The sequence below is a fragment of the Diorhabda carinulata genome, chromosome X (genome assembly GCF_026250575.1).
Source record: "Diorhabda carinulata isolate Delta chromosome X, icDioCari1.1, whole genome shotgun sequence".
Lineage (NCBI taxonomy): Eukaryota > Metazoa > Arthropoda > Insecta > Coleoptera > Chrysomelidae > Diorhabda > Diorhabda carinulata.
In genome coordinates this window covers 27,039,432-27,061,382 of record NC_079472.1, presented here as the reverse complement: position 1 = coordinate 27,061,382, position 21,951 = coordinate 27,039,432, and the positions used below count along the sequence as shown (strand labels likewise).

The following is a 21,951-nucleotide window of genomic DNA, read 5'->3' as shown; positions in this document are numbered from 1 at the left end:
TTTGCAGAATGTATGTAGCTATTTCAGGAAAATCCTACTTTTGCATACAATCCTTATACTATTTTTTGTTCTAAAAGGATAATACTTTAGTCGCATAGATGTTCAAATTTTTGCAAAACAATTGTTTTTATTAATTTTTAAAATATATATTTATATTTTTTTAAAATATATTTTTCAAGCTTTCGAGTACTTATGTATTCATCGTTTGGGACTGAAATTATGGTCAAATACAATATAAAAAATATGGTATAAGAATAATAATTATTGTAAGTGAAATTTAGTCCATTTTGGTGTTTCAGTGCCACGTTCTCAATAAAAAACCGCTCATAATATATATATATATATATATATATATATATATATATATATATATATACTCGTATATTAATATATCTAAATGCTTGATTTTAGGTCTCTTCTGTTTTAAAATTAGTTGTATGATTGTGCATTTTTTTGAATTGTAAAATATTGAACACTTAACTAATTCTAAGTAGGTAGATAAAGGTCGTGCTCCACGTTCCTAAGTGGATAGCCGTGCGACGTCCTTTCTGAAATCGGAGAAGCTTGCTTATGAATTAGGCAAACGGATTCAAAGATGAAAAAGGAAGGAAGAGTCAGAATTTTTAATTTTTTAAATAAGTGCCAGCCGTGAGTCCTACTGTTTAGTCCGAGTGAATATCTAATAGCTCTTTTTTGTAATTTGAAGATTCGCTCAAATTGAGTTGCACACGTTATTCTATCAATGCTGGTTTATGTTGAAGGACTTTTTGTCTGTTGGTCTGCTAGTTCATTACCTACCATTTGATTGTGGTAAGGGAAGAAAATAATAGTAACTGTTATTTTTTTGAATGCGAAAAAATCATATAAACATTGGATAATAGGGTGATCGGTTTATATATTTTAAATAGGAATGGTGAAATTAATGGATTTCAGTATGTTCAATAGTTCACTTGTGTGAACGTTGGTTCGTTGGTTAGTAAGATTAGAGATAATTTATTGTAATGGTTTTATTGGAATCCGTATATAAAATGAAATCATAGCTGCTACCAATTATTATTTATTTAAAAACATTTCTATTTATATATTTGGGTGTTGAGTGTTTGTGTATCTCGTCATAATTTAATTTTCTTATTTTGCCAAAATTCTTCGACAACCTTTTTAAATTATTACTAAGTTTGCTTAGCGCTTGCACAAAGCTCAACCCAAGTCACAGTTTGATGACTAAAGGGGGGCAGAATAATGTTTTTTGGATCTATCAATGACTGCCGATCTTCTTTTTAATTAGCTATTCTTTTCGTACACAATGATGATCTCCGAAATTGCTGTCCCATATACAAGGAAAAAAGATTCTTCGATAAGCCCACTTTGATTTCGCTACACATTTTTCATTGAGGTACTTCATGTTTTATTAATCTCATCAACGTATTTATTGATCCCTAACTCTTTTTACGATTAACGACGTGTCACATTGACAGCTTTTAGACTGTAAGATTAAACGAATAAGCGTTATTTTGTTTTATTTTTTTAAATCCAAGAAAACCTCAATAATCTTGATGGATTCGATTTTATCTGAAGGGTTGAACATCAATAATCCAACAGCATCTTATGAGAACTATTAATACATATACTTTAATATGCATTATAATTATTTTTTTAACAACATAACTGCTCAGGAGCGCAGTGTATTTTTTATCGAAGCAATTAAAAATAAAGATAGAACGATGTCAATTAATTCTTTTTCTATTTCGTATTGTGTAACAATGAAATATTTCTTTAAATATAACTTCGATAAAGATGGAGCCCGCTCGCTTACCAAATATTTCACCGGAAATAAGTGCTAATGTATTTTCAAAATTATTCTTTTGGTGAGTTAATCATTATATTTTATACGAAAATTGAGGAATTGTGTTTTTTAGTTAAATTTTGGTTCGTAATATTGTAAATTACAAAAACAAGAGTAGGCCGTTTGTTTGATACGAAAATAGAACGTAATTTTTAGTTTCTAATTTTAGTCGATGGTAGTTCACACAGATACGAAATTTGCGATCAAAGTATTTTAAAATGGTTACTGTAATTTTTGTAGCACCTAAACGATCTGTTAGTTAAGAACTACTGCAGCTCTCAAAAACAATCTAAAATCAACCCAATTTTTTCGTAAACTACAAATTGGTTTCACAGTATTTTGTGCTTAAATATAAATTCACAAAAAATAAGAGCAGTTGCTAAGAGCCGTTTTGCTTGGAGTTTTTGAGGTATTTAAGTTCAGTTCAGCAGCTGTGATATCTTGATAGAATTATTGTTTTCTATTGTCCTATCCTACAGAGTCATATAGAGAAGTGGCGGCTAGAATTATAAAAAAAACTTCACAGCAAAGTATATTTTCTATAATGCACATATATTAAACTGTGTAAGCAATTGTAACATAGTACGGCTGCGGGTTGATCTTATCAAGCAAACTCCAACTCATTCGTCAGACACTCTAATATAAGTGATAGCCTTCTAAATGACCCATAAGAACGATATTTTATTTTTATAAATAATATACTTAATAAAAACACCCTTATCACTCCAAAGACTAGTATTAAATGGCCCATTTTCTCAAAAACTGAGGGAAAACTTCCATACTTCCCTTCTGCCACTAGCATCAGCCTATCAAGAACTTGAAAATTACCTAACATCTCTTATCGACTTCCCTATCGCCATTATGTGAATCCGAGTCCCACCACTTCTCATAGTTTTTCATCTAATCTGGTGATCTCGTTTTTAGTCAATACATCCTAACATTTCTTTTAACTGCCGAGCCGTTTTGTTGTGTTGTTATTTATCATCCTTTGAATTTCATAAATTTATTTTTAACAAAGCTCAGTGGGCACGTTCTACACTAAATTATCCCAGCACTAGCTCAACAAGAGATACTTTGTTCCTAGATCAGGAATCTTTCGAAAACAGACCATATCACAAATTAATTTTCCCCCATCCAATCAATAAATTGTCTGTAGTACCTAGCAGGGGTACCTATAATGCACACGATTTTTATACCAAAGCTTTTATAAGATTATCCAGAAATCAATTAAACTATATCTATATTGTAATAAGTAGTTGGGAAGTACTGCTGAAGTCAAAATACAAGGTTTGATGAATCGAGAGACCTTACTGTTTGTTAAAATATACGACGAAGCCATATTGAGAAATCTCTAGATGAATTGAAGGGTGGAATTTTTGTTGGGGAAGATCGTATAAGCAACTTGCGCTATCCTGATGAAACCACCATATTTGGTGCAAAAGAGGAAAAAATGGCGGTCCTCATTAACAGAAAGAGCTGGAAAGTGGATAGTTTGGTTCTATAGTAAACAGAGCAAAAAAATAATCAAATGAATCTGGTCCGAATAGTAGTCTTCTCAATATTTACAAACGGCTCAGAATTGCCGACACTTAGAGTTGAGGAGCGTAAATATATTCAATCATTTGAAATATTGTGCTACAGGAGATTGTTTAGAATTCCTTAAACGGCGAAGAGAACTAATCAATCGATAGTAAAAGATTTGAGTGTAACTACCAGACTATCATCATTATGCATGATGGAAGGGTTGCAATATTTTGGACACGTAGCTAGAATAGAGGACAAGATGGCATTATAGGAAGGCTTATAGTGATATGAGAAGTATATGGGAAAAAGAAGTAGATATCGATCGCCTAGGAGAGTCATTCCAAATATGACACTCATGACTGAGGATACGAGCATACAGAGAGAGAGAGAGAGAGAGAGAGAGAGAGAGAGAGAGAGAGAGATTAAAGGTAATAATATATGGGCTTGACGTGTAGAATAAGAGGAATGTTTGTTAGAAAATTTACTTTGAGAATTTCACAAGAATTTTCATACACATAGAAGCCAATGCTTTGAAAAAAGTATGGAGGATTCCATCTTCTGTTGTGAGAAATTACAAGAATTTTGAATGGTACTGATAAGAAAGACAGCTCCTTTCTAAACAGTCTATGTTTTAATTCATTTACTTTTGAAGAGATTGTTTGTACATATTGAGGAAGTATTACCATAATCAATACAAAAGCTACAAATTCATTAATTAAACTCTTATTCCTATATTTCAGGTGGGTATTGCCTTTTATAAAGTATGCATCTAGTCATACTTTACACATTCGCGATATTTACGATACTGTTGAGGAAGAATCAGCAGCACATGTAACTGAAGAATTTGAAAGGTGAGTAAAATGATGAACGTAGAAACTACTATGAGAAGTACACGAAGGTAATTTCCTAAAAATTAGAAAAAAATAACCAAAACGACTATCATGTGACAAATTTCTCTATGGATATCAAATATTCGAAATGAAATACTTGATTTTCATTTTTATAAGCTTCATTTAATCGAACTAGAAAATTCTCAAGAGGAGTTACAAATCCACTTTGATATTTGGTTTCAAAGAGTTTAATAAATACAAAAAAAATTATCAATAGATGAACCAATTTCAATTTAGGTAGTCTGTAGGTAAATATCGAAGCTCCTGGTTAGCCATAGTGGTAGTAGTATCATGGTTTGTACGTATTTTTCAAATTTTCTTAAATGAGCACACAAACTATTTCCTTCCAGGAATCATTTCACGAGATTTTGCTCTATGTTATGTGAATTATATTACTCAAAATAATTTTTTAGGAACTGGTACCATGAGGTTAAATCGGCGAGAATCAAATACAGATCTCCAAGTGTGACTAAGGCTTTATTATTTACACATGGACAACGATTTTCATTACATGGAATATGTTTGTTGTTACAGAGTGTTGTTATTAGGTATTTACTAAAAATAGCTCAGCGTAATGAGATGTTTCCATCATTTCGTAGTTCATATTTTTACTCTTGTATCTTTTTTTACAATCACATATTATTTATTCCAATAAAAATTATCTAATTCAAATTATGATTTTATTTTTAGAATTCTTTATCCAATATTGTTAGCAGAATATATAAAATACTTTGAAGTAACAACAGATCAAGCAGTTGGGTGGTATTTAGGTATTGGTTTAGTTATTTTAGCCATAATTAACAATTTTATTTACCATCATACATTTGTCGGATGTTCGATGATTGGAATGAGAGTAAGGATATCATTGTCATCAATAATACAGAGAAAGGTAAGAGTTATAATCCTACCTAAGAACTTTTTTCCCAATTCTCTAATAGCCAATTAGATCTCGCCTCTTCACAAACTTTTAATATTCCTACTCCTCACCCGCCCATGCTTTACTCAAAACTTTTGTCATACATTGTGGAAAATATGTACTTATGTACAAAATCATCCTAAAACCAATATGGACATATGGCATAGAGCTATGGGATTGCAGTAAACCATCGAACACCAAGATACCGCAAACTTTTCAATCTAAAATCAAAGAAGATATTCAGTCATCAGCGATAAGAAACAAAAACTGCAACGAAAACCATCAAAATCCACTAACATCCAAGCTTTACACTGATTCAATGAAATAGAGAAGATTGAAAAGACGCTGGCCAGAAGACCTTATAGAGTGATCTACGTAGACCCATCAGTGGATGGTGCCCGCTTTAAGTCATTTAGCAAGAAACCATATCATTTACTTATTACTCTGTATTTTTTTGAGTTGATTGTAATTTGCTATTAAATTAAAAAAAAATACACTGTGATACGTCACAAAGTGTAAATAATTATTTGAAAAAAAATTTATCAACAAATTACAAATATTTTCTTCCAACGCTGTAGTAAGCTGTTAATTGTAATTTTCAGGTCATGCGATTAAGCCAATGTTCATTGAACAGGACATCTCCAGGAAAATTAGCAAAACTTCTAACAGAAGATGTCAAACACATTGAGGATGTGGTTCCATATTTACATTATTTATATATAACACCTATTCATATCATAAGCTCGGCTTACATCTTATTTAACTCAATCGGCGTAGCAGCCTCAACAGGATTGATTTTCATAGTTTTTGTGTCTTTATCAGAAGGTACAGTGGCTGAATATTATTTTGATATAAAAAAATAGTTATTAGGAAACTCTAACTGTATCAGTGTATTGGAAAAGTGATATTAATATTGAATAATTATTTAAATTTGAGCATTTCAATAATTTAGCTACAATAATAATCTTGTCGATCAAGATTTCAGCGACGATCTCCATTTACAATTTCCGCATACTTTGAATAGCCGGAAACAATGCTATGTTTTGATGTTTTCGAATTTTGTATTAGCATAATAATAGATTAATACCCAAAAGACCCAAAAGTATATTTGATTCCAAGTTTTTCATAAAAACTGATATTCTTTATTACAACTTATACATTTGTTTCAGCAGTGCTTCCACTCTTCAATATTATGAAATCGATGTCCTTTTAAACCTCTTTTGATATGTGGAAATAAGTATAAGTCACATAGGCTCAGTCACAAAGCAAATCTTTTTGGATACAGTGATGTTGCTTTGATTATGGGTCATAACCATAGCACCATCACTCATTATCAGTAATGATCTTTCATAGAATGGATCGGTTACAAGATGTTATTTCCAAATTAATATCCTCTATTTATTGTCGGCCATAGCTTACAGATTGAATTCCACAGCAACCCAAATCATTCCTGAATCTTCCCTCTTCTACAAAAAGGGTCGTCATCAATCGACATGCTGCTATTTGCAAACCAATCGTACCTTTTAATTTATCTCACGGCGTCATTTTTTGTAAGCTGCTTCCAATATTGAATCAGTTTCAGCAGAATTTTGGCTAGTAAAAAACAAAAGTTCACAGTAGCACGTTGTTACTTTACATCATATAAAACTAAATAAAGAAATTAGTGGCACTGGCAAAAACATCACTGTGAATGAAGAGAACAAGCCAGTTTGATCACAAAAGGCACTGCACTGGCGTAATACAAAATCTAGGCACACGTAATCCTATTTCGGTTATTATTGGGTCCCCGTAGTATATAAGTTTATCGTTTTAAATACATCCCAAGGTTACGTAAAATTTTTGACTGTGTTAGCAAATGTTGATTGATGAAGACACAATTGTTTGGGTTACAGGCTACGTTTCAACTCTTCAACAAGATATAAAAAATCAGTTATCAATCATATCAGGGGAAAGAGTTAAGCATATGGGAGAGATTATATATGGAATTCGAATTATCAAAATGTATGCATGGGAAATACCGTTTGAAAAAATAATGAGTAAAATTAGGGAGTGAGTATATTGTTACTAAAATAAATAAGCAGTCAATAACTCCATTCGCAAAAAGATCATGAAAAAATGATTGTAAAACACAAATTTTCATAGACTACATTCATTTTTAGATTCTCTAAAATTGTTTTTTGCCAGAGGAAATTTCAATCAAAGCAAGATGTAATAACTATTCATTTACCTGTATATCTTGGTTTACATCGATTTGTATTTCATGAACAAAATATTCAACGCTATTTGTTTTAAATGTATTTCTTTTATTTTAATTTTAAGGTTTCTTCGAACCCCAATATCATTATTCTCATATTTTCCATATTTATATTTATGTTTCTTAGCTTTAATATCTGCTCCCATATTATTATATCTTGGCTCAACTCCTTTTTGTTATTAGCTAATAGTACTAAATGGTCTGCAAAAAAGCTATTAGAGATATCCAAATAATTTCCATATTTTTGTATCCTATTCATATCTGATTAACTTTCTTTCACTTTTTTTACCACTTAATAAAGATATTCTGAGTACTTCTCTGTCTTAAGTCTTTGATAATTATAAGCTGACCATTATTCTTTCTTCAATTCAATTTCCAATCCTCTTTGTTTTTGTTTTTAGTTGCGAATTACAAATACTTTCAAAGTTAGCGTATCTACGATGCTTTTCAACATCAACATTATTCTGCTCAGAAGTAATAGCAGTTTTTCTGACTTTAACTACTAATGTTCTATTAGGAAATAAAATAGAAAGTCATGCTGTATTTGTTGTGGTATTAATATTTTTCAGTATACTACAATATACAATATATTTTTTACCAGAAGCCATTGAAAGGTAAGTTCCGATTGATTTGTATATCTTCAATTTATGTTTGGAAATATTCCTAAATATTCTTATTATAGTAATAGGTATTGTATTCTGAGAGATGAAAAGATTGAGGAATTATAAATTCTTATAACAATTTCATGAGCTGTTACATTGGTATCAACTTGAAAAAAATTGAAGCCGTCTCACCGGAAGAATATTGCTCTTCTGAAAGGAGTTTAAGTGGTCCAAAAACATAAAATAGTTGATTTCTTTCTTGGGGTTAACAGAATATTGAAGTACTTAGACTCTGTCATCAAGGTAATGTCCCCAGCTAATACCGAAGCCCCTCCAAATTATTTTAGCATCCTTAATATATATTCTTACGTAGACGAAGGCTACAAGCCTTTTAAGGAAAGTTATTTCAAGTACTTCTGTAATCGAGGTTTCCCCAACTGGATATAGTGGATGAGAAAATCACGTAAATTTTTTTTTCGCATTAAAATCATCACGTAAAATTGAATCTACTATTGCGGATGCAACTTCAAGATTTGCCTCAATCAGTAGGTATGTGCATCTTAGATTTTCTCCGTTCATATGTCTTCTTTTCTTAATATTTCCAACTGAAAGAACAGAAAAACAAAATTTACCACCACGTTCTTTATCACCAAGCGATATCGGCCCTCTTATAAAGTCACTATACCAGCGAAACACAGTTACTTGTGTTGGATTATCATCACAAAATGTGCGTTACAACCGTTAAAGACTTTGTTGTTCATTTGAACCGACCTCGAAATACCTTAAAATATTATCGTGTACAAATTTATATTTCCAAGGCAAATCGCATGCACCACTATTTAGTCTGTTATTTAGTTAGAACTTATTATTTAAGGGTGGCGTCGCTCTTATTTTCTAGATTTAGCCCATATCGATTACCAACTGTTTCAAAACTTGCGGGTGATTTTTTCTTCGGATAATTTGCGTTACATGAGTGGTTTATATAGGTTGCATAATCTTTATTTCGAGACATATTAGAAATACTAAAATATCGATTGGATAATTGTGTTTACTTTGAGGGAGGGGGGAGATTTTAAGAGTGAAAAAGTATATTTGTATGCTTTCCTTGCGGCGAGGTAAGTAATATAATTTTATTATATTTAATTAGATGGTGAATCTCTAGAAGCGCCTTAAAAAAAGTGGTTTCGCCTTAGAAGAAGTCGTTTTGCGGTGAAGTCCCTACCGGACCATTTGAAACAAAAGAATTGATGTGCATTTTTAAAGTGATGCATTTTTCCAAGTAATCCGGAATAGTTGCTTTCATATTTTTAGCAGCACTTGGAAGTGAAAAACGCGATTCAACTGAAAAAATCGCGTTTAATTTGTTATTAAAAAATAAAAAAAAAAATAAAAATGAAAACAAACTTTTCCTGATTACTTGTTGATTTACGTAAGAAGTAATGTTCAATTTAAAAAAAAAAAAATCGAAATCAACCGTTAATAAAAGAATATGAATTTTTATACTTAGATAGAATAATCAATGCCAGCAATACACATACGGTGAAAGCTGCTTTCTACTAGGGGTAACGAGCGGCTACCGGGCAGGTATAAAAATGAGGTATCAAAGTCGGTCATTTAAAACGTTATAACTCCGTTAGCTTTATTTGGATTAACTTAAAATTTGTACACAATATTTGGGACATATTCTTCATTTAGAAAAAAATTTAAAACCTTACCCCCCTTTAATAGAGACTTTATTGAAAAAAATGTTACCATTACCATTTTTTGTAAGTGTGTCAGAAGCAGGGCAAGATATAGTGTGAAACCATCGACTCTAACATTGATAAGGACTCTAATGTCCAACTAGTGTATCATATATATTTCTTGGACAAATTTCTTTCTTTTATGTTTTTATAGATATATCACTTTCAAATCATCTATTGAACGGATAGAAACGTTCCTAACTTTAGAAGAGAAAGAAGAGCAATTGAAAATAATTAGCCGTATCAAGGGAAGTAGAAAACCAGGAACTGTATATGTTAAAGACGTTAGTGCCAAATGGGCGAAGCAAACTGTATTACAAGTGAGTTTGTTTTCAATGGCGTTATTGTGAATTTGTGTACTCCAAAATTCATGAGCTTTTGGTGATATTGGATGAGGTCTAGCTTGATATTCAATACTTATATCAATTTATTAGTGCTACTATAATGAAATTCTTTTATAGGATCTCAGTTTGAAGATTAGAAATGGAAGTCTCTGTTGCATTGTAGGGCCACCAAGTTCTGGAAAAACATCCTTTTTGTCTCTTGTTCTAAAAGAAATTACCCCACAGTGTGGGAGAGTTGAAGTTGTTGGATCCATTTCATATGCAAGTCAGAAACCATGGTTATTTCAATCGACAGTCAAAAACAACATACTTTTTGGTCTTCCATATAACAGGCACAAGTAAATAAATAATTATATCAAGATAATGGATAATTATGTTTAGAATATGTCTATTGAAATGTTTGTATAATTCTTTTACTGAATATTGATGAATGGGTCACGATATGTCAGATAATCATATGAAACTTTTTATCAAATTAATCTGTACTTTATCATGCACAATAGTATCTAATCTCAGTTCCATATTTTGCAGATATCGTGAAGTTACTCGGATTTGTGATTTGGATGTTGAATATCAAAAGTTGCCACTAGGAGATAGAACGTTAACTTCGGAGAGGAGAGTCTCCGAAAATTCTATTCTCAAAGAAAAAATTAATATAGCAAGAACAATTTATAGAGATGCTGATATCTATATTTTTGATGATTGTTGTGTTTCGATAGATTCCGAAACTGAAAAGTTCATATTTTTAGAGTGTTTCAATGAATATTTAAAAAATAAAACCAGAATATTTGTTACAAGAAACTTATATTTGGCAAGAGAAGCAAGTCTTGTTGTTGTTTTTGATAACGTAAGCTCTGGTCATGGTTGACAGGACATTTTATAATAGTTTATTCAATTTTAGGGCAATATATGTAAAAAAATAGAAGGGGATGATTTGAAGGAAGAAAATTTCGACTTTTTGAATTCAGAAGTAAGCAAAGAGGAAAATCATTGCACTTCTCCAGGCTGGAAACAATTTTTAGAAAAAACTGAGGCAAGTTTCCATGATTAGGCATTTTAACAGATATATTATCCCATCAGTTTAAACGATAGATCTTTATTTTTATATAGCAGATTTCTTTGTGTGCATTTTAAGTTCTCTGTCCATACGACCATTATCTTTATTACAATCAATATAATGACGATGCATATGAATGATATCATCTTATTATTAAATAAATTTCAGCTTTTGTATTAATATATTATCCTACATTACAGTTGAATATGCACGAAAAGGAAGAAGAATTCACGAATATCGAACATAAACGAAAATGCTATAAAACTATTGTAGATTTTTTAAGAACATCAGAAAAAAAGTTCATATTTGAAATTGTGATTGTTTTTATTATAATCACACAATTGACTGCGAATATTGCTGATCTATTGCTTCTAGAATGGTGAGTATGGAAATATGAAGATCACATACACGTTAATTTAAGGAAAAATCTTATACGACCTATTTATATATAAAAATAAGAGTCACAGCAGACACTGAACCTGTTGAATAGTGTCTGCAATAGGACCTCAAATTCGAGAGATATATCTCAGCGCCAACAGTATCAACATTGATCGCTTCGAGCAACACACAATAAATACTTTTCATACCGTATGTAACAAAAGTTTTCGGAAAAAATTCGTTATCTTTATTTTAATTCTAAATAACTTAGAAGACCAGCCATAGAAAATACTGATTTTATAATGTCTCAATTTTCATGTCATTTAAATTTTTGTCAAATTTCAATTTAGTTATGGAGTACAAGGTATATATCCGAAAAAGTATGTGCAGGATATTGCGCTTTCGATACCATTTCTAAAGCAATAAACTGTGAATAAAATTACTTGATATTTCTAGAATTATTTTCATTGCCATACTGTGTTGGCGATAAAAACAATTACCGATGATTAAATTAACAGAATTTTTTTCAGCTTTTCCATAGAAACTGAATCTAATAAACTCTCATAATTTGTAGGATGAATCATTCGATCAATGAAACATTGAACATGAACAATTATGTTCAGTTAAATGAATCTTCAACAATAAGTATATTATATCATAAACTTGTTCATGATATATTTCATGGAATTTCCTTGAATCAAGAAAAATCAGATATTAAGTTTGAGACAACAATACTGGAAAGTAGCCGTGATGATTTCTACATTTGCTTTTATGCGGGGTTCATTTCTATTTGCATCATTTTCTCTGCTGTAAAGACTCTTCTGTTTCATACACTCTGTATGAAGGCATCAAGAGGATTGCACCGTAAAATGTTTGAAAACATATTGTTCTCTCCTATAAAGTTTTTCGAAAATTTTCCTACAGGTAATTAATAAACATTTGTTTCATTCTCCTTACCTGAAATACTCAATTTACTTAAGTAGGGAAGTAAGGGGTTTTATTCGATATGAGTAATCAAGGTAAATATATATTAGTGAATAAATTTATTTAATAGATTGCTAACTTGAAGGAGAGACTGAGAACTGTCGCTGTCTAAATATTGTTAAGAAAAAAAGCAGAAAGTAAATTCCACCTCTCTCCATATATCTCTCTTGATCTTCTTTAATCTTGCTTCACCTTTATACGTCTCGCTATCTTTCGATCTCTTGTTGAAAATTATATAAGAACTATTCGGAAAGTGAGGAATATTTCTGTTTGAGCTGGTGTGACGAATATTTATGGGTTTGCCTCATTATATCTACATACTATACTAGACATTATAATAAATCGATCAACTACTGGATACATTATATGAATTCATACATACTACTTCAATAATATATTTAGCATTATATATTATATATGTTACCGGCAAATTCCGATTTCAAGACAATCTAGTTTTTCCTAGGCTAAACTAATTGATTTTGATATAAATACGCACACTCTAGAATAAACAAGTACGGCCTAGTCTAAACCAATTTAGCACAGTTTACCCTTTTTTTAATATGTATCCACCTACGTTAAGTCGACAAGCAACTCAAAACAGTGGGAGAAAAATTTTTTGACAGAAATATCACAAAGTAAAAGTAAGAAGTCTTCACATTATAATGTGTTATCAATGAGGTTAGGTTAGGCAATCATAATTTGCAATTTAAGTGCCACCAGAGTGCACCCTGTAAAAATAAGAATAAAATCAAAATAGAAATTTCAAATATGTAACAGTACTTAATCAATCAAATTATTTGTAGTGTTATAAGAATTTACAAACAAATAAGTATAGCTCAATCTATTTTTCGAAAATTCTAGTTTTATTTTTGGGTATTCCTCACTCTAATAAATAATTCCCAAATTAACTTTCTTGAAGATAATAGTATCGCAAGAAAACTCTTTCAACGAGATAGACGTAGAAATAGAAATATTACTGATTGAAATAATTTCACTACCATCAAATCATTACAGACATTATCACTATCTATATGGAGGAGTGAAAATTATGATAAATTTTTTAGATAAGTAACAGTTAAAAGTACTATTTTAGACTCAAATTTAGAAAAACATAGATTCTGTTGTTTTGGATATGTTGCAGGTAAAATTTTGCAGAGATTCTCCAAGGATTTGAACGTTATAAACGAGTTATCGCCCAAAGTTTTTATAACTCTACAAATGTTTGCTGCAGTATTTGGTGCTTTTCTGCTAATAGCATATGCTATACCAATAATGATTCTACCAATTATACTCATTACGATATTAGGCTATCTTTTGGCTTCATGTTTTCTCGTCACAAATCGAGGTTTACAGAGGCTTGAAAATAACTGTAAGTTCAATTTGGCTATGATACATCTGCGTAAAATTAAAATTATCGAACATTAAATAATTGAGACTTCTGTATTTTTGTTTCCAGCACAAGTGGCCATAGAGTATTTTTTGGCCAAGTCCTTTTATGGAGTTTCCAATATTCGAAGTGCTGGAGCAGAACAATTCATTACAGAGGTTTTTGAGAGTTTCCTTGATCAACACACCAGCGTTTATTCTTTAATTCTAATGACGAGTGAATATATTTGTTTCTATTTGGATTTTTTTACCGTGTTGTTCTTAGCAGTTGTTACATTTTTCAATATTTCAGTTGGAATGGGTAAGTGAAATGCGATATAATTAGATGTATATTTATCTATATTTGGAAATATAGTTGAGAAAACACAGATGATATTTACTAATAATCAGTTATGAATCTTGGAAAACGGAAAAATAACAATTACAAATGACTCATACACACGAAAATCAAGCAAACGAAAAGGTTGAGACGGAGAATAGATTAATGCATAAAACGATTTAAGCTTGCATTAAAATAGTGAACGATTTTGTCTAGTAGCAATTATTTACGCTACAGCTATTTCACTTATTGTCCGCTAAAAAGAAAGAAAGTTAACAAAAATTCTCACAAAGCTAAATTTTAGTGGATATCTAGAGCTTATTGTTGTACTATTAGAAATACGTTTTCAGAATTACCTGTGTATCCTAAAAAAGAAAGGTGTCTACGTAAAATTGAGTCTGAACATATCGTATACATATCAACTGTCAAATGTAAAAAGAATAATATCAAGCCTCGAAATTATGAATTTGTTTGAAAAATATTGAATTTTCATCTGGAAATTACTACTTATTTAAATCAGTTATTGTGGACAAAGTGAACTTTGTTATTTAAAATAAAATATCAGGATCAAAAATACATTCATTCAAAAAAATTTAGGGTGTTTAAGTACGAGGGTTGTTACTCAAGTTTTAAGATTGCCATCATAAAGTTTGACATTTTTAATGGTGAGCGTATTCAGAACATGTTGTCATACGAGTGCTATTTGAGTTGTTTACAGATACTTGAAATATTCAACTTGATCAAAAAATGGTATTAAATCGCACTTTGCTACAGGATGAATTTCGTGGAGTTCGTCCAAAATCGGCTGTTATGCCAGAAAACATCGATGCTGGGCGTGAACTGATATTGCATGTGACATTTGAAACATTCAATATTACATGATTATTTAACAGTCAAAAAGGTTTGTTCACTTTGGATACCGCATAATTTGACAATCGTTTTTAAAAATGGTCATGCCGATTGGTGTAAAGAAATGCTGAAAAAATTTAATCGCGGTGTTTTGAAAGATGATGACAGACGATGAATGCTAGATCTATGCGTAAGAACCCGAAACTAAACAACTGTATGGGTTATTCAAGACGAATCAAATCCTACAAAATTTGTTCACGCACGAAGCACTTCGAAGCAAATGGTCACCTGTATTTTCGGAATATCTGGACATGTCGCCACTGTTCCATTAGAGCAATGTGGAACGATCATTTTTGAATGGTACACTAGCATTTGTTTGCAAGAAGTTTTCGAAAAAATTAGGGAAACTAGTCGCAGGAAAGGCATAATTTTTCTTCTTATTTCCGAAGAACAAAATAATTTGAGAGGTGAACGTTTTTCTTCACCTGAAGAAGCGGTTGATGCGTTTAAATCACATGTTTTGAAGGTACCTCAATCGGCTTAAACGTATGCAAAAGTGTATTGATCTTAACGGAGAATATTTTGAAAAACAATAAACCTACATTCAATTATAAATATTTGTAGCAACCCTCGTACCCAAAATTGGATAGAGGGATTGCTGATTTACTTCACTTCACCAACAAACAAAAGCAGCAAAGTTGGGAATAGAATGTTAGAGGATCGTACTTGTTCTATTCATGCAGTGATAATAGTAAAATGATAAATGAAGTAACACTTAATAAATTGGTCTCAAAAAAGATATTTCGTGCTCGACAATTAGTGTATTGTAGGTCATAACGAAATTCCTACAATTCGTCCTGGAAGCGGTTTCTCTACATTCGCTGAACATTATTTTCCAGTCTTGTGACGTAAATCATTATTAAGAAATTTGGTCAGTGTATATGAAAAGTTGATACGTGGAGAGAAGCTAATGAGACAAAAGAATTATATGAAAGACGAAGAACATACCTACAAAAATGGAGAAAAAATGAGAGAGCATAAAATGATATATATGAAATTTCATATTAAGGAAATGTTAATGAAAGAAACAATTGAAAACAAAAAGAATTTGCACAATGTTTCCAGAATTCATCATTCGCAAGACTTTCAATTATTCGAAATTTAAGTCTTTTAGTCAAATTCAACTTATTTGGATTTACAATATTAAATGAAATAATCTTTTTGAAATATAATAAAAAATAGACCGATTTTGCGTAGGCGTTGTGTACTTTGGTGATTATCTATTCGTTTATTTAAAATGTATTTTATTTCCGTAAAAATTACTTTCAAATTAACGACGGTAAAAAATTTACAAAAACCATAAATGGGTTTCCATTTGCCGATTACGTGAGACTGAGTAAATGCCTTTAATAGTATCTTTATGCTTTCAATTAAAATAATTATAAAAATTTTGCTGGATGACTTATCAAGAAATGTTAAATTTTTTGTTCAAATATGCGTACGATTGAAGATTCAGATAAGTTCTTATTCGCATTAATCGATTTGTCAGTACTTAAACCAGACATTTCAACAACTATTAAATTTAATATATTTCCGTAGATAACTCTCACAGTGGTTATATAGGATTACCAATCACGCAGGCGATAATATTAACAGAGTTACTACATGTAGGAATCAGAGAAACTATTGAAGTATTAAGTAAACTTCCCTCTCTTGAAAGAAATCTGATGTATACAAAGTTGATAACCGAGAAAGTTGATGAAGCTACTTTAATTCCGAAGAGTTGGCCTTATTGTGGAAAAATAGTTTGCAAAAACGTTTATATTAAAGAAAATGATGGTCGTGGCTCTCGTCTTAAGAATCTAAATATTGCAGTCAAACCCGTAGAAAAAGTAAGTTGTTTTATTTCGATTCTATCTACTTTTTCATTCTTCTCAGACTTGATTCAGTTTGACAGTCATTTAGTTTATGTTCTGAGACTGGATCCAGGTGTCCGGATAACATTTACCGTGCCACCTGATTGGTAGACAATGGCAAAGTACCGACACGAAAATTTCTAGATAGCCTCTCAATATATACGTTCGGATCCATCGATAAACTGTAGGTAAATGAATAGAATAGAACAAATAGAAATGGGAGGTGGCCTACGACCGATGGGAACATGGAATGACAACAAGAAGATAGCAGATTATCTAGTGATTTAAGAAGTAACTGTAGAAAAAGTGCCCATTAAGGATTGAAAATTAAGAAGTTAACAGAATATCCTAGGTAATCAAGCACGGCAATTCAGGAATATTTTCAGTATTTGATGATTCTAATGTTTTTCAAAGCCCAAAATTAAGCACACCGCAATTCTTACCTGATTAATTCCAATATATTAGAGATAGTACACTTTAAGGTTTACAATCCTCCTACGAAAACGCTCCTAATCTTAACAAAAGAACTTGGTTCACGAGTGGAACTGCGTTGAAATTTGGATAAGTGATCCGATTCCGTGGTCTCAATCTGCTCCTCGAAACGAATCACCTCTTTTTTGGTTGATTCCAAGGCCAGGTTAGGTCAAGACCAGCAGTGTTTGTGTTAAGTGTTCTGATAGTAAGCATATTACGTTTTATTTCTATTTAAATTTTAAAATTTTTTTAGATTGCAGTTGTCAGCCGAAACTCTGAAGAAAAATGGGCTCTAGTGAATTGTCTTTATCGTTTAGTTAAAGTAGAGGGTCTAATAATACTCGATGATATTGATACGAGTCAAATAAGTTTGAATAAATTGAGGTCGTCAGTTACTATAATAACACAAGAGCCTATATTATTCTCGTCATCAGTGAGATTCAATTTGGATCCACTGGAGTGTGCCAGTGACGACATGTTATGGAGGGTATTGGAAGAGGTACGCTTACTTAAAAACAATTCCTCGACGCTATCCCTAACGCCATTAGGTGAAATCTATATCTCAAGACCCACCCGACAATTCCTGGGTGTTACTGGTTTTCTGAGGTAACCTAGTGAAATCGTACATCAACTAAATGGTACACAAAAGGAGATAATGCAGATGCAGCTGTAACACCCATATACCTACTCTATTCCTCTTAATTATGCTTTGTTTTAACGAGTTATCTTCCAATAAATTCCTACATTTTCATCCGCGATATACATCATCAAGTGATGCAGAGAAACACGTTCCTATATCAGGGCGATTTCAAACGAAAACAAATCCAAATCACTTCCTTTCTCTCTATGCAATAGATAATCAGTATCTTCAAATAATGAAACTATATGTGCATGTCCTCACGTTAGCTTCCTTATTTTTATTGTAGGTTGGAATGAAAACTAGTATTCAAAGTCTATCTCAACCAATTGTAGATGGAGGATTCAATTTCAGTTACGGTCAAAGACAGTTACTTTGTTTAGCAAGAGCTATACTTAGGAATACAAAAGTTGTCATAATAGACACTAGTCCAAATAATCTTGATCCAAAGTGAGTATATATAAAATAAAACTGTTCGATTATAAGAATATTACAATAAGTTTTTTATTCAAAAGCTGAATCGTTCATTTATCTTTTTTGATTTTAATAGTACCTTGTTCTCTTTAATTCCGAATATTTAATATCTTCCAGAGCTCTTCTTGAGCCGCTGATCTTCAGCTTTTATACCATCTATTTGGTAGTCTCCCTAGTGGTCTCTAATGATACATTCAGTCGTTAGAAATGAGATCTCATCAATAGGAAGCACAATAAAGCTGTAGAAATTAGTTAAATAAGAGAAAAAATATGAATAGTGCGACTGTCCTACATACTATTCTCCTTTTGAGTATAATAATGAGACTAAGAAGTATTTTTCCCAACTTATAATTTAAAAACTTAAAAAACTAACTGGTTATTTGAAAATTGACTTTATTATGAAAAATAGTTTTTAAACCTGATGAAAATATAAACATATGGTAAATTAATTTCGCAAAAAAATATAATGTGTTTTTTTTGCCTTAGTTCTTATTTTCTATAATATGCTTCTATTTCCATCCTCTCTATCTATATCTATTAAGAACAGTATATATAATAAATGACAATCGTTTTTTCCAGTACTTACAGCTTGATGCAGAAAATTATCAAAGAAAAATTCCGAAATTGCACAGTGATAACCTTAGCTAATAATTTATCATCAGTTATGGATACTAGTAGAATTTTAGTACTCGACGAAGGGAATGAAGTAGGATACGCCCATGCTAACGAGCTACTTCAGAATCAAGAAAGTAATTTTTCCAAGATTGTTAAAGAAGCTGGACCAGCTAAGGAAGCGACATTAAGAAAACTTGCCAAAGATTATTTTGATCTCAGAAACCTTGGCATAGAATTCAAATTCTCCCCAAAATAAAAAATTTATTACAGATTGACTAAGTTTTATTTCCCATTTCACAAGTCATATTTTGAGTTATTGTCTGAAAATGTATTACTAGATAAAAAAGTATAATTTTTAAAAGATATTGGACCAGGTTTTTGAACCAGGACGTCGTTAAAAATAGTATTGTTAATGTTAGGTAACGATAAAAAACGTATAATTCGAGTTGATTAACAAACACATGCTAAAATATAACAAACCTTGTAACTATAACAATCAATTAAGTAAAGTCAAGGTATTTGATACTTATATAAATATCTTATTCAGCGTAATAAACGGACAGACAGTTTTATTACCTAAGTATATAAGTATATAAGTATATATATATATATATATATATATAAACAATCTCACTGCAGTACGATAATATACACCTTTTTCGCCCGGGGTGTTCACGTGTTTATCACGAACTGATCATAGTTTTAGTTTACTATTTTTCTTGACGTTAAACCAGAATATCTTATGCTGATTCTGTTATTTTAAGAAAATAAATACACTACTCCCACACCTCGCTTTAGGTTTTTATGGAATATCCCGTATTTTCATCAACAATATAATCTTGGACTGAGCTGTTTAAATAGAGTTATAGTATTATATTGATATTTTGGAAATTCCATATAGGATTTTTAGTGGTTATCGATTAGTATTAGGTATTCATTGAATTTATTAAATTTCCAAGTTCAAGCGAATCGTTTGAATTGAATTAGTAGAATTCCCGTTTATTGCAAACTTTTTTATTGAATCATACTTTAATCATTCTGTGAAGAATAATTCACTTTTTGTAGTGAAATACGCTTTTGTGTAGTATAACAATGATAAAAATTCTTTTGTGATGAATTACTTTTAACAGTATTTTCTATGCGAACCATTACCTATAATCCAATAAGGAAATAGAAATCTACCATTTTTTATTTTCATCGTCACCAAAAACAGAATATAAATTAATCTGAAACAACTTTTGGATTTGGTAAAAAAGGCAAACAATTTTTTTTTTAAATCGGAAATTGGGCATCTGGGACAGGAAAATTAATGCATGTTAAGTTATCAGGAAAATTTGAAAATTAATGCTGAGAAAAAAGTTATTGATGAATTTAAAAGGAATATAAATGAAGAAGTTCTTATGGCATTTCTGGCAAAAAGATCACAAACATTTTATTTTTTTTTGTTCATTTTAAATAAAATATTACCTATTTAATTTTTTATATAAGTAAAAAGCAGCACTTTTTCATACATGTCCTCAATGAACTTCGATCTTCCGACAATAGTAAGTCACGTTCATGAACCATTGAGCTATTGAACCTATTTTACATTTGAAACATCATTTAGATAAAGGTAGCTAGGGAGATAAAGGCTGATTTAAAATGATGTATCTTACGAATAATTGTTATAAGTACGTCAAATAAAGTGTGATAGAAAAAAATATTGTATATGTTCATTTTATACACTGATATCCCATATCAAGTTTAATAATCTTCATTCCATTATATAGTACGAAATGAACAATGAAGCTTAAAACACAGTGATTCGTGGAAAAAAGACGAAACAACCGAAACACTACTCATGAATTTTGTAATCACCATTACAATGTATTCTAGTACAACATGGAATAGGTTTTTGATAAGAATAAATGTGGAATTAACGTATAACATTACAGGTGTGAATTACAGACGATCATATAACTAATATAACACCGTCAAAACTTCAGGTATAATAACCTAAAGCAAAAATTTCTGATTTCGATCAATAGTCATTTATTATATTCTTTGATGACTTTTCACAAGACTTCCTCGATCATGCAGTTAATATAATACAAGGCTCATGATCTGTGGGTAGAGATAAAATCGAAAACTGTTTAAACTATTGGAAACAACGATTACCACCAACCATTATTAATGAAACTTTATTTTGATTTGTTGATGTATATTTACTCACGAAACGTTGGGACTTCGGAAGACAAAAAAACAACGTAAATAATTTTTTTTATTTTAGTTTAACGCACCTCGCCAGCGCTAGCCATTGGCACACGAAAACAATAATATGATACATAAGTCTTCTTTGGCATGGCGATCTGCCGATTCCTGGAGCTGTATGTTGAAAATTCTGGGGAAGGGATTGGATCTGGATGAGTATCAGTAGGTGAGTCGAGACTGCTGTCTTTTGAACTGGGACGTTTTTCGCTAGTTTTTGATAAGGAAATTAGAGGGGAAAACGAGAAAGGGATGTCCTCCGAGGATACTACGGGAATAACTGAAGTATTAGTAGTGGTAGGATCAGCACAAGAGGAGGAGTTGAGATTGACGGAATATTTGATTTGAGAGAAGGATCTTGTGGGAGGGAAGGGTTGTGGCATGAATCAGCAGTGTGCCCAGCCTGTTTGCAGAAAAAGCATTCGAGTTTGTTGGAAGAAATGAATATTCTGTATGTTGTAGCTTCATGGCTAATGACAGTCGAAGTTTTAAGAGAAAAA

General features: G+C 31.2%; 1 protein-coding gene across 1 annotated transcript; it reads left to right on the top strand.

Annotated features, from left to right (window-relative positions):
- The first annotated feature begins 1,781 nt into the window (after nucleotides 1-1,781).
- LOC130901231 (ATP-binding cassette sub-family C member 4-like) lies at nucleotides 1,782-19,473 on the top strand. The gene is made up of 19 exons (XM_057812440.1): nucleotides 1,782-1,865; nucleotides 4,108-4,218; nucleotides 4,671-4,805; nucleotides 4,948-5,146; nucleotides 5,776-5,998; nucleotides 7,066-7,222; nucleotides 7,829-8,041; nucleotides 9,926-10,091; nucleotides 10,233-10,453; nucleotides 10,647-10,962; nucleotides 11,017-11,148; nucleotides 11,373-11,551; nucleotides 12,125-12,474; nucleotides 13,676-13,903; nucleotides 13,991-14,221; nucleotides 16,688-16,980; nucleotides 17,732-17,977; nucleotides 18,405-18,565; nucleotides 19,169-19,473. The coding sequence occupies exons 1-19, from the start codon at nucleotides 1,795-1,797 to the stop codon at nucleotides 19,458-19,460; spliced, it is 3,924 nt and encodes a 1,307-aa protein (XP_057668423.1). The 5' UTR covers nucleotides 1,782-1,794; the 3' UTR covers nucleotides 19,461-19,473.
- Nucleotides 19,474-21,951: the final 2,478 nt, after the last annotated feature.

Excerpts from the sequence above, each read along its gene's own strand:
- LOC130901231 (XM_057812440.1), top strand. The coding sequence starts at position 1,795 with ATGGAGCCCGCTCGCTTACCAAATATTTCACCGGAAATAAGTGCTAAT. Across the intron at positions 11,149-11,372 it reads AATTTTTAGAAAAAACTGAG|TTGAATATGCACGAAAAGGA; the intron begins GCAAGTTTCCAT and ends CCTACATTACAG. Across the intron at positions 18,566-19,168 it reads CCAAATAATCTTGATCCAAA|TACTTACAGCTTGATGCAGA; the intron begins GTGAGTATATAT and ends CGTTTTTTCCAG.